The sequence below is a fragment of the Lathamus discolor genome, chromosome 2 (genome assembly GCF_037157495.1).
Source record: "Lathamus discolor isolate bLatDis1 chromosome 2, bLatDis1.hap1, whole genome shotgun sequence".
Lineage (NCBI taxonomy): Eukaryota > Metazoa > Chordata > Aves > Psittaciformes > Psittacidae > Lathamus > Lathamus discolor.
Genome location: NC_088885.1, coordinates 98,912,131 through 98,926,830, shown reverse-complemented (window position 1 = coordinate 98,926,830; position 14,700 = coordinate 98,912,131). Strand labels below are relative to the sequence as shown.

Here is a 14,700-nt window from a genome sequence, read left to right as displayed (position 1 = left end):
TTTTCAATTTCCTTTTGCAAAAACTTTTTTTTCTCTTCTGTAAATGCTACCTAAGTATTTCCATCAACTTAGAGCAGAGGGCATGAGAAAGTTAAGTAAAAAGGAAAAAAATTCCATGACATTTTAGTTCAAAGTGGAAAAATCAGTCTATGAACTGCAGCCGCAGAGGAGTTAAACTTACTCAGCGTTTATATAACTGCAATTAAGTAAGAAATTTGCCTTCAGCTTCTGAAGTGCAAAAGGAAGCCACTGTTAAAGTGATATTTGGTCTGGAGAAGCCCTGTGTCTTTTTCCTTCAGATGTCCATTTCACAGTTGCTGAATTCAGAAATGAGAACAAAATTCAACTCGCCTTAGGGGTATGGAGCTCTTTCCTCGTGGCAGAACATTTCGCATCAGGTCTGAGCAGAGCTGGGGTATCGGTTTTGTAACAATGCCAAGTGTAAAACTGTATGTTACAACTAGTTACACTGATGTTGCTGCACAGTCAGTTACACTACCAGAAATGCAAATGTGTGAAACAGAAGAAAACAAAACATTGCTCCAGCACTACTCTTCCCAGCTGCTGCCCAGAAGCATCAAAGACAACAGAACTAGCATTAGTAGAAAAGGATGAGGACAAACTTCAAATGGACTTTTTCGGAGGTTTAATACTTTAAGTGCTAGAGGAGAGATTTACCAGTCACCATCTTAAGATACTGGAGATTCTGCTGTGGTTTGGCCTGGGTACCCATAGGTAAAGCTTGTCGGTATCTCTAATAAAGAGAATGCACTTACCACAACCCATTTTACAGCTATACCTGCATTCTAAGGTAATACATGACTGCAAAAGCTTTTTTTAGGCTCTTCTCAAACATAACAGAAATTCTGGTTTGTTACTTTGACCTATCTCACCCAATTTCAGAGCAGGTGGTAGAATATTGTCACATACTGATCTATGATCACTACAACAGGAGAGGTACAAAAAGGTTACATGACAAAGGAAGATACTGCTCTTTTTCAGGCTCTCCACATCACTTACTGCTTCCTCAAGATTAAAAATATAAACAACTTTGTTTTTCTGGTGTGAAGATGATAAAGCACTGACCAACATGTTCCCAGGCTGAAGTATGGCCTGACTTATTAAAGTCATCTCAGCAACTGTAACAGTTCACAGAAAGTTCACAAAGAATGGGGTGGTGTATTACACCTCTTTTCTTCCAACTCCTGTCCAATTTAAGTGGTACTGTCATTAAACTTATTTCACAGTACATTTATCTAGTTCTGTATCAAAGCTAACAAGAAGGGAACTATAGGAAACTATACCACAATAGCATGGCATCTGAAGCACAAGACCTTAAAAAGTACAGAGTGTACTTCCCTCTTTTTCTAGTCAGTTCTGCAGAATGAGGGTGGGAGCCTAAGACCCTACCTCCTCCCCAGACAAAACCACAGTGACTGCACCTCTTCCTTTTGCACTCATGCAAGCTCAACCAGCTTGAGACCTAAATCAAGAAACACTGTTACTTGTGTGCACAACAGAAAAACATGCTCTCTACTTATGAAGGTAATGGTTATGCAAAATATTTATTCACATTTCCATTGAAACATGGATCTAGTTACATATTGCCAAGATTATACAATTTAGGCAACTCTTTAAACACTAGTAGCAGGCATTCTGGCAGGGATCAGAACTTGCTCCTCACTTGCATCTGCCTTGTGTCTGACCTTTAGGTCTTCTACCAACTGCTCTGCACAGCAGAGCACAGCATCAGCAGTGGCCTTCACATACACACAGCAAAGGGAAACGTGGAAGTGTAGAAGTATCAGCTCTGATCCAGTGACAGTTTCTGTTCCACACAGACTTAAAATGAGGTTACTGCATTTTAGACGTTAGAAACATAAAATATTATAACTAGAACTGACCCTTCAGTGCCTGAAGAATTTAATTTTTTACTGTGAGAGTGACAGAGCACTGGAACAGGTTGCCCAGGGGGGTTGTGGAGTCTCCTACATTGAAGATATTCAAGGCCCGCCTGGACAAGTTCCTGTGTGATGTACACTAGGTTACCCTGCTCTTGCAGGGGGGTTGGACTACATGATCTTTTGAGGTCCCTTCCAACCCTTGGGATTCTGTGATTCTGTAATGAACAGTCAAGTATTCAAACACTTCAATTTAGACACATAAACTGTTCCCTTTAACTTTACAGTAGAGCTGCTTGCCTACTTAAACTCAGACTTGCAATACCATACTGTATGATGATCTTCAGGTTAATTTTTGAGGACAGATGTCATAACTACTGCATACTTTGCATTCTCAGACATTTCAACAGAAAAGTAATTTCCGTTTCGCTATGGTATCATCTTTCTACCTGAAGCATGTTAGTGCGAGAAGGCTTCACCTGAAGGCTCCAAGCACTAGTACTAATACAGAATGATACTGCATCTGTTCCAAGAAACAATCCAGTTAGACAGTACTAAGGTTAAGAAATTAAACAGAAGGACAGAGCAAGCACAAAAGGATATGCCCAAGACCAACTGTAGGTGAATGGCAGGATTTAACTAAAGAGACATATGTCAAATTGAACTAGTCTTGCTTAACCTGATGGCCCAGAACTTCCCTTCACACCCTGGAAGAGGGATTTGCCTCTTCCAAAAGCAGTACTTCTTGTACCAGACACTCGCTTAACCAGGAACTGGTTGGTCATGAGAATTTCTACAGGGTGCAACCTGTAAAACTGACTGGTGAAAATGTCCATCAAATCTCACAGCAAACATTGGCAGTCTCAACATCTCAAAAGTATTTCTCTCTTTCTGCTTTGCCTTCAAAAAGGTATTGGTTTGAGAGGGAGTGTTATAATCAATATATCAAATCACAAAGAATATGCCCCTATAGCCTCCGTGCTCTTTATTGTTTTACAGCAACTCTGAGAACACACAGCTGTACTAGAAAATAAAAACTGTTATACAGCTTTGATAGGGGGAAAAAGTGGAAAGGCTGCACTCTGATTAATTTACGTATGGTAGTAAGACTATTTATTTAAGCATAATAAAAAAAATATGTCAAATGCCACATCTGTTTTGGGGTTTTTTTTTATTTTTTTACAGAAAAGCATATCCCAGATTTCAAAATCCACATAACCTGTATGTTACGCATCTTTCAACCTGTAAGTATTGAAAAATAAACTTCGGTGTTACAAAAGTAACACTTCAGAGTAATTAACAAAGCAAATAAAATCACTTCATCTGTTGGGTTTTTTCCTTTCTTGATACTTTATGATACATACCAGAAAGAAGCACCTGTAAAAACTCAGGCCTGTAAGCAACCTCAACCATGAGAGGTAGGGCACCAGATGAGATTAGTGTGAAAACTCTTGGCTTGCAGATCATTGAGCATCTATGAAGTGAACAATACAACAACTGTGCCAGCCATCTTCAGAATTTCAACTCTCTCTCATCAGAGAGAACCAGAAAACTTTTTGCCAATATTACCAGGAGTAATGCTGTCCAAGGTGCAAATTCCTTAACATTAGAAAAATGACTGGGGAAAAAAGAGGAGAAAAAACAGCATTTCCTCAGAAGCAGCACAGAAACCTTCTGATTTATTCATAAGTGCTCACTCTAGCAATTTACCTTGAACTAATTATGCTCGGTTCTCCTTAAAACACTGAGAACCTGTCAGTTTATTATCAGATCGACAACTGCAAAACACATTATAAAATGGGCAATTAAAGGCAAATTTTTTCATAAGTTTACAACATAGCAAGACTCGGTCACTGTTAACAGATAGCTTTTAGTTCAAACAAAACATTAAATTGTAGACTGAGTGTCTTATGCTCACTACATCTGTTTTCAGTTTTGGCCTGTGAGAAAGCAATATACCGTGGCAATTACATCTCCCAAAGTTTTCAATAAGGTACCAAAGGCAGCAACTAGATTTTATTCCTTGGTTCCTTGGGTGTTTATTTTCAGCACACCCCAAGTACATCAAGGTCATGAAATAGGTAGTTGATTCAGTATTTTCAATAATTTAACATGTTCCAGGCCTGTATAAATTTATTGAGCAATCCCTTGGCATGGCAGAACCATGGATTTTGATTTTTTACTATAGGTCACAAGCTTGGGTTCCAGCTCTCCACAGTACTATCTGACCTGAGACACATGAAAACCAGGCTCCAAGGACTCAGTGCATTTGGTAGTTGCTGTGGAATAGATGGGACAATGCCAGAAACCTTCCTTCCAACCCAACATCCCAAACAATCAATGAAGTTAACGGCCAGTTTTGACAGGTACCAAGAAGGCTCAAAGATTTTGGGATGGCAATATATGTGCTGTACAGAATTCTCAGAGACAATAAAAATGGAGAGCAGCAGACAACTGTGCTGTTGTAACACTTAAAATCAGCATTAGTCATTACAAAAAAACACATGGCACCTTGTAGCTTAATGATGCCAAATTCACATAGAACAACTACAACTCTAAAAAAAAAAAAAGGCCAATAAAACTTTAGTCCACCTACTCCATCCACTCCTCTACATTTAGCTCTTGGAGAACTGTTAAGTTCTCTGAGAACCTGAAGAAACACAAGGCATGAAGGACAGCCCATTCTTTTCATTATCGTTGCTCTAAGACACATTCATTTCAGTTTAAACCCAAGTATTAACACTAACAAACTTAAAATAAATACTTGCACATTTACTAATGTACTAAGTAGACTGCAAAGTCTATTGTAATCCAAAGTAAAAAGAAAGAAGATGAATTCCTGGGTTCACTGATTAGTTTTTATGCATCTTACAAAACCATAAAACTATTAAAAAAATGCAGATCCATTAAATACAAGAGAAAAATCTGACTAAAATGAGATGGAGTATGCTATTGTTCTGCATAAAACATGAGAGTTTTGTAAATAGTTTTACATTATTTAGGTCAAATAGACCAACTGTTTTTCAAAGCATTCAATTAATTTCACAGTACCTCATTATTTATTAAATAATTGCTGTAGCTTGGCACACTCGCAAATCAAGAAAAGGACAATATTTTGAAAGAAGTATCACAGCATAGGAAACCATTTTTTTGTCTTCTGTAAATTTCTCAATTTGAAAGCAACTTGGTGTCATGCTAGGCATTTGATGAAATAATTACTTTCTAGATCATTATTTCTAATAATGTACTTGTACTTGTAATTCAAGTACTCACATTTGCTCAAAGAAAAGCAAAGCCAGATGCCAACTAAAAAAAAAAAAACAAACAAACAAAAACTAAACAAAAAACAAACAAAAACTAACAAACTATAATCAACCCATAGTAATCCACAGGACACTTACTGAACAACCAAGAATTATGATTGCTACAGTTTGGCAACAGTGTCTCTAATGTCACATGAAACAGCTGCCTGGAGAACTTGCCTATCAGTTCAGGAGCCAGTATGGCATTTGAGACACAAATTTGACATCACATGTTCAAAGAAGCAGCATAAAACAATGTTGTTCTTTGGTACTATATTTCTGGGAAAGGAAATACAGTTAAGAGCCTCAAGTTAAAAGTAGCAAATTTCAGAATGACCCATAATAAGATGGTAGCCTCTTTCATTGAAGTTCTATTGCCAAGAGCAAGGAGAGGCATTTCCACTGTAGTCTCTGCAAGCCTTCAGCAATTGTTTCCCATACCACTCTAGAAGCCTGGTGGGAAAATACTTCTAATTTAGAGCTATATTGAACAGCAACAAGAAAACAACCAAGAAGCTATTTTAACCAAAAAAGAAATAAGATCAAAAATAAAAGAAAAAGGAAAAAAGTATGACATGTTTACTACTTTCACTAAGAGCTTCAATGCTGCCTATAAGAACTAAATCAAGACTGACGTTACGTGAAATGCATAGCAGCACCTTAACCATGTATTTCCTGATTTTAAATCTGCGGCCTTATTTCTTGTGAAATGATTACTGTCTTATGTGCATAAATGGAAATTTTGTAAAACGTTGCCTATTTTAAAGTTTAGGGGTTTGGTGGTTTAGGGTTTTGTTACTCTAGAAGGATGAGTGAGGGACAGAAGATATTACTATAGAAATAAGTTCCCCCTTGAAAAATATTTTGGGCAAATGAACATTATTTTGATTGGAGAATCAAGTATTTGCCATTAACTAATTAGGAAAAGAAGGAATTGAAAAAAACTGCAGCAATCCATTTCCTTGTAGACAAGTCTCACACACTAAGCACAACACTCACAGCCACCTGACTCTTGCTCACAACTGCTTGCACTTACGGTATAGGCTCGTTCAGTTGGAAGAATCTTTTCCTTTTTGAGGGCCCATGTGCCCCACATCTCACTCACCTGCCCCCCAGATGCATCACACACAGGTAATCTCAGAGCAGGAGAAAAGTTATGATTTTCTAGCCAAATATCTTCAAAAACCAAAGAAGGGGATATATGGCACAAAACAGTCCATCGAGTTCCATAACCTGCAGTATCTCACACCCTTGGTCAGAAAGGATCAAAAGAGTTTGTTAAATACATCTGTTTGATGCATTTGACTTTGCTGGATATGCACAACAGTTTTCTAGAGGGGAAGTCTACAAAACCAGTCATTGCAAGACCACAGCTTGGGACTCCTACTTTTCTTTGTTCTGGAACTGAAACTTTGGGCCACAAAACTATTTTGCAAAATACTGCACAAACACAAACCAGAAACATTTGTACCCCGTTGTCCCCACTTCCTCCTGGTTTTGCCCTATTCCTTCCAGCTTGCTTATGTATCTTCCTGAAGGAGATGGAAGTACTAACAACTGTATGAATTCTAGTTTGTATACCTTTTGGGGATAGCTGCTTTTCTGCCACAGCAATGCAAACTACCCACATTCCTCCAGACAAAGCATAGAACTACCTGTTTACAACATCTGTCCAATGCAAAAGGCAACAGCTTTATACAATGTAGGCTCAGACTGTAAACTGTTATTTTTGGGTGGGGATGGATGGAGGGAAGTTAGCAATAGCTAGCAACAAGAAGCATATTTTTTTATACACAGAGATATACACACACAAATGTGTCTTTTTTTTAAGATATGTGTGAATTCTTTTCCGGTACAATGTAGAAAACAAATAAACAAGATATTATCACAAGGCAAACAGAGTATCACACTATGTGCAAAATACACAACAGTGTCAGCAGAGGTTAAGAAAACAAGTACTAACTTTTAATTGACATTTTAACATTTTGTCCCTTCTTTTTCTGAGGAGGAAATTTTTAAAGCTGTATCTCCACAAACCGAGAATCTTTTCCTTTAGAATTCTCTTCTGTGCTTCTCTCATTTTACATGTTTCTATATAGCTTCTTTCCTACAGATAAAGCCAATGACTGCCCAAACGGAAAGCTGTCAACATGTAGAACATAATTGGATCACTGGCTCTTTAAAAAATTTTGACAATATCACGCTTCTAAGGCTCATTTAATTCATTCCTACCATAACTGAGAAATATTCCTTCTGACACAGGAAAACACAACATCCCTCATTAATCCAGCACAGAAAAATCCTGGTCTGGCCACATCTCACAGGACCTTTTTTTTAACTTAAAAAAAATAGGTGGTCATTTTACAGTGACAACTCCCAAACAGCAGTGGTGAAAGTGATCTGGTAAATACACTGCCATACTAAAAAAATACGTATTTCATACCACACATTTCTAAAGTGGCCTTGCCTCCAGTTTTCTGCACTTACCTTGGTTGACTTGTCAGCACTATGTTCTCGTTTTCCTACATGGTTCCCCATGATGGCTCACCAGAACTTCAAATTCTGAAAAGATAAAACCAATACAGCATTTTTAAAACCAATACATTTGTACTGAAATACAAATTAATTTTTCATCTGACAAAGAACAAAGAGATTGTTCCCATAAAATAAGCATTTTTACAGTCCAAGGTAAGAGCTATGAAAGATCCTAACGGGGGAAAAAAAAAAAAAAAAAGCTTATATGGTCTATTTTGCAAATCTAAACAATACCAGAAAGCTTTCCTTCTTAGAAAACAAAAGAAGCCCCACATACACAGCGCAGGAAAAATAAAGCTTTTATTGTGAAATCTGCACATAAACCAAGACCAGATTAGACATTAGGTAGAGGCCATGTCTTCTGATATTATGTTTATAATAACAAGACACTGCAATATGTATCAAATGATCTATAACTATGAACTCCCATAAAAGATCAAATTCTTTCACATTTGCCACTATATAAACAGCAGTTACTGCAAGAAAGCACCACACTAAACTGCTAACAATTTGCTGTGGAGGTGAGAATGGATATGTTCCTTACAGCCCACACTTTTCCTGACTAGTAAGAAAGGAATGCCAGCTCTTTCTTTGAATTTTCTGGCTCATCCTGTTGTAGCTCAGCCTTAACAGAGTTTATGTAGGTTAAACCACAACACTTGAATTTCAGCTTTTTAGAGTATACACGTGGTTCCTCTACATATTTCTTCTCATAGAAGCATGTGTTTGTAGAGGTTCTTATATATTGCTGCTGCTTTCAGCCAACCTGAATGCAGTGCAAGGTCACATTTGAAGTCCTGAAACTTAAAACTCTATGCAAAAGATGAAACTCAAGTGGATGTTTTTCCTCTCAGAATTCTGAACTGAACTTTCAGTAATAAAATTCAGTTTCTTCTGCTAACAGTAACACTTCATTATTCTGCAATAAGCAGACCTATATACCATAAAACCTTATCATCAGAAATCCTGGCACAAGGCTCTCACTATCAGCTGGTTGTTATTTCCAGTGTGATCTTATGAAAAGGCTTGGGAGAAAAGGACAACGAGGCCTTTGCTATGATAAAAAATACATGAATTAAAACAATAGGCTATTAACCAGTTACAGTCTTTAGAACATACAAGTACTGTTATAACCCCTGCTACAAACACTGATTTGTGTACCAGAGCACTCTAAAGGGAGAAAATGATTACTTCCAACTTCCCATCACAGAGCATGTACTTTACCAATAGCCATCTTGTCCTGTATCCTGCCACTTTTGAAGAGATGGATATATTTATTTCCCCCTCCTGTGCTAATAAATTTTCAAATTAATTAGGTTCTGCAGTGCTCATTTGACTACTTGCTGAATTCCATTTGCTCTAAAATCAAAGTGCCACATATTGCTGTATCTGATTAAATAATTCCTCACAAATACCCACTTCAAAGGTCTCACAAAGGAAAACTTATAGAACATCCAAACTCAGTAAATGCAGTCAAGGTAGAGTTTATTAGCAAATTGGAAACAGATTTTTAGTTTTAAACAGCGCAACATATTCCACAAAACATTAAAAGAAAAAGCCTTAGTCTTTCAAATTGTGAAACTAGCAGAACCAATTCACATTTTTTTTGTGAAATAATGAACATTTTCAAGGAAAAATACAAAAAATCGTATATACTGGGTTTCAGAGCTGAACTATCTCAAAATGGCCTTTACCCTACAAGTTAAGAGCAGCAGCTCACTCTCTTCACTTACTTCACAACATAAGGAAAATATAGTGGAATACAAAACTGTAAGAAATGTCTGCAGTGGAATATAAAGGCATAATGTTCCAAGTGTTAATCTTCCAGTCCTTTATCAAAAGATTAACTGAACTTGATCTGTAACACACACGTTTAAGTAAACAGATTATGGAGTCAAGATAGCACTTGCAAACCAGAACTGTGATCAGCATCCTCCTGCCTCCCCTTAGTCGTTGGAGTAATGCTCCAGCAGTGGCCACCCTGTCCCATGAAACACTGAGCACTGCAGAGTCCTAGTCCTGCAATGCCAAGTTAGAAAAAGATGGCAGATGCAGATGAGCTGTACTGTGAAACTAAGCCAGATGGATATTTAAAAATCATTTGTTGGCCAGCGAAAAGAAAAGCAATAAAAACTTCCACGCTGCCACACCACAGATATCTGAAAATGATAAGCTCAGGTTTCTGCTCAAGAGTCTGCACAAAGCAAGCAAACAGAACAAAAGCAAACAAATGGAGAAGTGTAGGAAACAGCTGACCAATACACTCCCGCATTCCCATGTGCATAGTTCCTTCAGCAAGATGCTAAAAATTACACGCAGAAAGGAATGAAAGAGGAAAAAAAAAAAAAAAAAAGGCTTGGAGAAATGAAAATGCATAGTGCAATTAGAAGTTTGGGAGTGTGTTTCAAGAGTACACCTACATCTGGGTTGAGTGTTACATTTCTTTATAGGAACAGACTTAAAATCTGAAAACTAACAACATTAGCTAAGTTTGTAAATTTGCACTTCTGCTTCCTTCATTGTTCTGAATGCATCAGAGTGACAGCATGTGGTCTAAATTCACATGATCAACCCCTTCTTCTCACCCAACATCCAGAAACTAACACTAATACAATTAGATTTTACTTCATCTTTTTTATGCATAAACTAATGCAGATGTTTAAACTCAAGATAAGTTAGCTAAACAAATTTATAGCAATACCTAGCGTAGAGAAAAGGCCACCTTTTAGCCAAAAGGCTAAAGCAACCAGATGGGTAGCAAGAGTATCCTAGAAGTTTCAGAATTCTTCATGCTACCTATTTAATGGAGAAAACTCTTAAGTAATCCTTTGGGGAAAAAAAGGCTTCCAAAAAAATCTGACATGAATTAGGAAAGGAAATATATAGTTCCAACTGTTCTGTAGTTATCTGATCAGGAAGCAAAACCATACATACATACATGCCTTGTAAACATGAAAATCATTTACAGCAACAAAAAGACCTAATTTTTCAATTTAGCCTCAAGCAGAAGTCTGCTTTACTTGGTTAAAAACTGAGTACATCAGTAATTTTCACTTCAGGATACAAGTACACCCTGAAGCGTTAAGACTTGAACACTGATTTTGGTTCTTACTGTCGGGAGGAGACCACACTGCACAGTTTCTACCTGTGTCAATCTTTATGCAATGAGTTGAGTCACTGATTTCAGTAGGATTACTCATTCTATGATCTTCGCAGGAACTTGCAGCTAATTATTCAAAAAATCAGAGCTCGAACAAGATTTGCGTTTTCTTTTTAGTCACCTTCATAATGCACAGGTTACCAGACTAAGCAGCTCTGTAGAAAGGAAAGAAGCAGCTTCCTGCACTTACTAACAAATGCCTGTCAACTGTCTAACATTCTTGTTTGCAGAGGAATCTGTACATGCTTTAGCACTGATAAACAGCCACAGGACAGTCATGAAGCTCCGGAACAATGCAAAACCAGAAGTCCTGTAGAAATGCAGTAACCTTCTTTGAATCTACCATGAATCACATCTAACAATAAGCTGCCAAAATAGGCGTGAGCACGAGACTGAGTTTATGACTGCAACATCATTTCCGCGAAACCTTCCTGGTGAAACCCTGCAAGTTTCATAATTCCTGGGGCATGAAAGATTTTGCACAAGTTTGAGTCACAGAATGAAGAGGGGACACGGCAGGTCTGCAGCAATAACAGTACATCATCAGCTCCCCTATAAAACTCCCCATCAAGCCTGTGTGTTTCAGCGCATTAAAACTGAGAGGCTCAGGAAAAAACAGGCCGTGTGAGCAAACTGATTTAATATGACTAAAAGTTCAAAACATTTCAGCTACCCAGCAAGTCTTTTGGGTGCAGTGAGTGAATTACAGCAGGAAGCCTGTGAACTGCTCCTGCAGACATTGCCAGCAGAGTCACCCAGCCACCACAGCACTACGCCACAACCACGTACTGAGCTGAATCAGCTCTGCTGCCAAGACCCAGGCACTTCCCCATCCATGACTGATACAAAAATAACTCCAGCTATCCAGCCAGCTTCCAGTAATTCCAAAACCAGCCCTGGGATTTTGCCTGGGGTAATAAAATAAAGTGTCTCCTCCCATCAGTTTACCTTCTTACAGAGTCAGTCTAACAGGTAACCTGATGGAAGCCTACACCAAGCCTCTTTCCTGCTCTCTTCATGATAGGAAGCCATATTCCACCTAGCAACAACTACAGAAATGCAACTGCCTTACCCAAGAAGAGCAAGTTCTCCTCCCTCTCTGCCAAAAACAAAATAAAAAGAAAAATGAAACAAATACAAAAAATGATAGGAAAACTCATGTATGAATCCTGTATGCCACATACCTATAAAAATACACATATGCCAGAATCACGTAACTTACTTCTATTCATCTGAACAGCTGATTAAAAACAGGTGCTTATGCATCATGTATCATCATACCGCATTTTTTTTAGCCCATTCTAGTCTGCCTATTAAAATTAAATGCGTATTTGTAGCTAAGAAGAGGTTCTAATGATCCTCCCATACACATACACTGTCTGATAAAGAACATTTAAGTTATGATTTAGAATTGTCACTGAAAGGCAGAAAAAATGTTTCTCTAAACTTTCTGAATGTACCAAGAAATGCAATGGCATCACTTTCTGCAGGCTATGCTGTTTAAAGAGCAAAACAGCACTTTCTTACTCATGGGAACCTGAGAAAAGTTCACTCCTTGTGATCATCAGACTCTCTTTAGAACGTTCTTCCCCTATGATAGCTCATAGAACATTGTAGGTTTTGTACATACTAAATACAAATTATAAACTTCAGTTTAGGAGCTGGTTTATAGTGACAGGTCACCAACTGTAATTCAAGAGTTACAAGAGGCTATAAGCCAGTATATCTGGAGCACCTTTATTGAACATTAATAGTTACTTCATATTAAACTACATAAACTACTAAATGTAAATCACAGGATGCTGCAAATGGTCTGTTAAATATGATCCTTGAAGAATAATTTAGTTACATAAAATAAGGGTTCAATCTTACATCTTCCCACACACTTAACTATGACTCAACAGAACTACACATAATAATAATAAAGGTATGCAAGTACTTAACATATTTACAAGTATCAGAACATAATTATTACCTTGTCTAGGAACATGTATTCACCACAGACTGATGTTGTCGGATAATAGTGCAGAGCTACAACTCTAGATACATTTAGCAAGTGCTCCTTGCCTTACTCACGCATGGGAAGGGTAACCATAGAATATAAAAATATCTGAGGCATTTACTTAAAAATTCCTGCTAAGTAAGTGACTATTCTCATCCAAGTAGATACTTACTACATCCAGATCTTACCAGACGAAATAAAAAAGTGTAATTACTTTTATGAAATGTGCAAGATCTCTCTGATTTCGGTAGCCCTCTAATGCATATTCTTAATTATAAAGCCAGCAAAACAACATGCAAAAGATTTTTTCTTCTACTCTCAGGTCCAGGTTACGTAGCTTCCTGGGAAGCAACCACCAGTATTTCCAGCACTGGCTGCCAGCTAGATGGAAAACTTTTGAGTGGGAATTTTCGGGCACTCCTTCATCCCTCTTTCGAAACAAATCAAGACACTCAGTATGCCTCATCTGTCCCTTGGGAATTCCCTCATCACGGTAACCTAGTACTTCAGTGCACCAAGGAAGAAAACCTCCAGTGGGCACAGGTGAGTGTGACCTGCTGCCAACTCAGCAGCAGCCAGAGTCAGCTGCTTCAGACTCAGATGTGAGCAACTACATAACAGAAATAACCTGCTCCACAGGCAAACTTCTTCTTAGGAATCCTACCCTCTTAATTCAAGTGTTAAATTATTTCATAAAATATAGTGCCTTATATCCCGTACAAGTTTCACTGTTATTTAATGCCAATTTAGTTTCTCATTATCTGTGAAGGTATGCAGTCCTTGCTAGATCAAACCTTATTTCACTTTTGACTTCAACAATGATATTCCTCTGAGGAACCCTTCCTGAAAGAAAAATACATTATTCCAGGCACATTTCTGTCATGAATTATCAAACCCAGTATTTCAGTGCTGACCATAACATTTAAATGCGAGAAGTCACCAGGAGCTTAGTACCAAAAGGTGTATTTAATCTTGCTTGTACAGTGCCTTGCATATGAGAGTCCTGCTCTTCCTGGCCTATTTAGACATTAACATTAATTTCCATGCTTATATGCAACTGCATGTGCCTTAGCACCACCCGTCGGGGTGACGGGCCAAGTTCTGCAACGCTGTTTATCTGAGAAAGTACTCCCCAGTGTACTGAGCACAGTTGCTCAATAATTGACACACTCCTTGCATATTATTACAAAGGACATCAAAATTATTTATTTTTCACTACAATTTCGTGCAAACAGTACAACACAGGAGGGCTAAACCACTGAGATAAAATATACTCTGGGAAAGAATGCTTTGCAAGGCAAGCTATTTCCTAAAATTGCCATAGGGTAAGCATAACAGACAGGACCCAATGTTTAACATCTTTTCTGACTGCTTTGATAACAATTGTCCTCTGTTGATTGCCAAGAAGAAGGATACTGAAGGATTTTCAGGAATCTCACCTCAGTATAGCTAAGGATATTTCAAACTTGATTATAGACAACAGTCTATAAAAAAATACATTGAAATTGCTACACCACATATATTATGTAGTTTACGTTTCTCTTGCTTTTCTCCTCGTTCTTCTTCAACCCACTCCACTCTCTGCTGTAACACCATCAACTCATCCACCCATTAAGATACAATTTTAAAACAAATTGACTTAATAGGGCTTTTCACCTTCCCTTCATGAAGGGAAAAATGCTCACCTAACATCACTCAGCACACTGATACTCTGTCAGTGATTATAAACAAATTTATATAGCATTAGCTACATGTTTACTCTCTGTCTTCAAAACACTGTTAGTGGAGCCCTGGGAACTG

General features: G+C 37.8%; 1 protein-coding gene across 6 annotated transcripts in view; it reads right to left on the bottom strand.

The window, feature by feature from the left end:
- MBP (myelin basic protein) overlaps window positions 1-14,700 on the bottom strand; it is a 112,403-nt gene that overhangs the window by 76,531 nt on the left and 21,172 nt on the right. For all 6 annotated transcript variants that reach the window (XM_065667861.1, XM_065667862.1, XM_065667860.1 and 3 more), the window contains one exon: window positions 7,691-7,765. In XM_065667861.1, coding sequence (XP_065523933.1) covers window positions 7,691-7,741 — 51 coding nt within the window. In that variant the 5' untranslated portion in view covers window positions 7,742-7,765. The remainder of the gene's footprint in view (window positions 1-7,690; window positions 7,766-14,700) is intronic.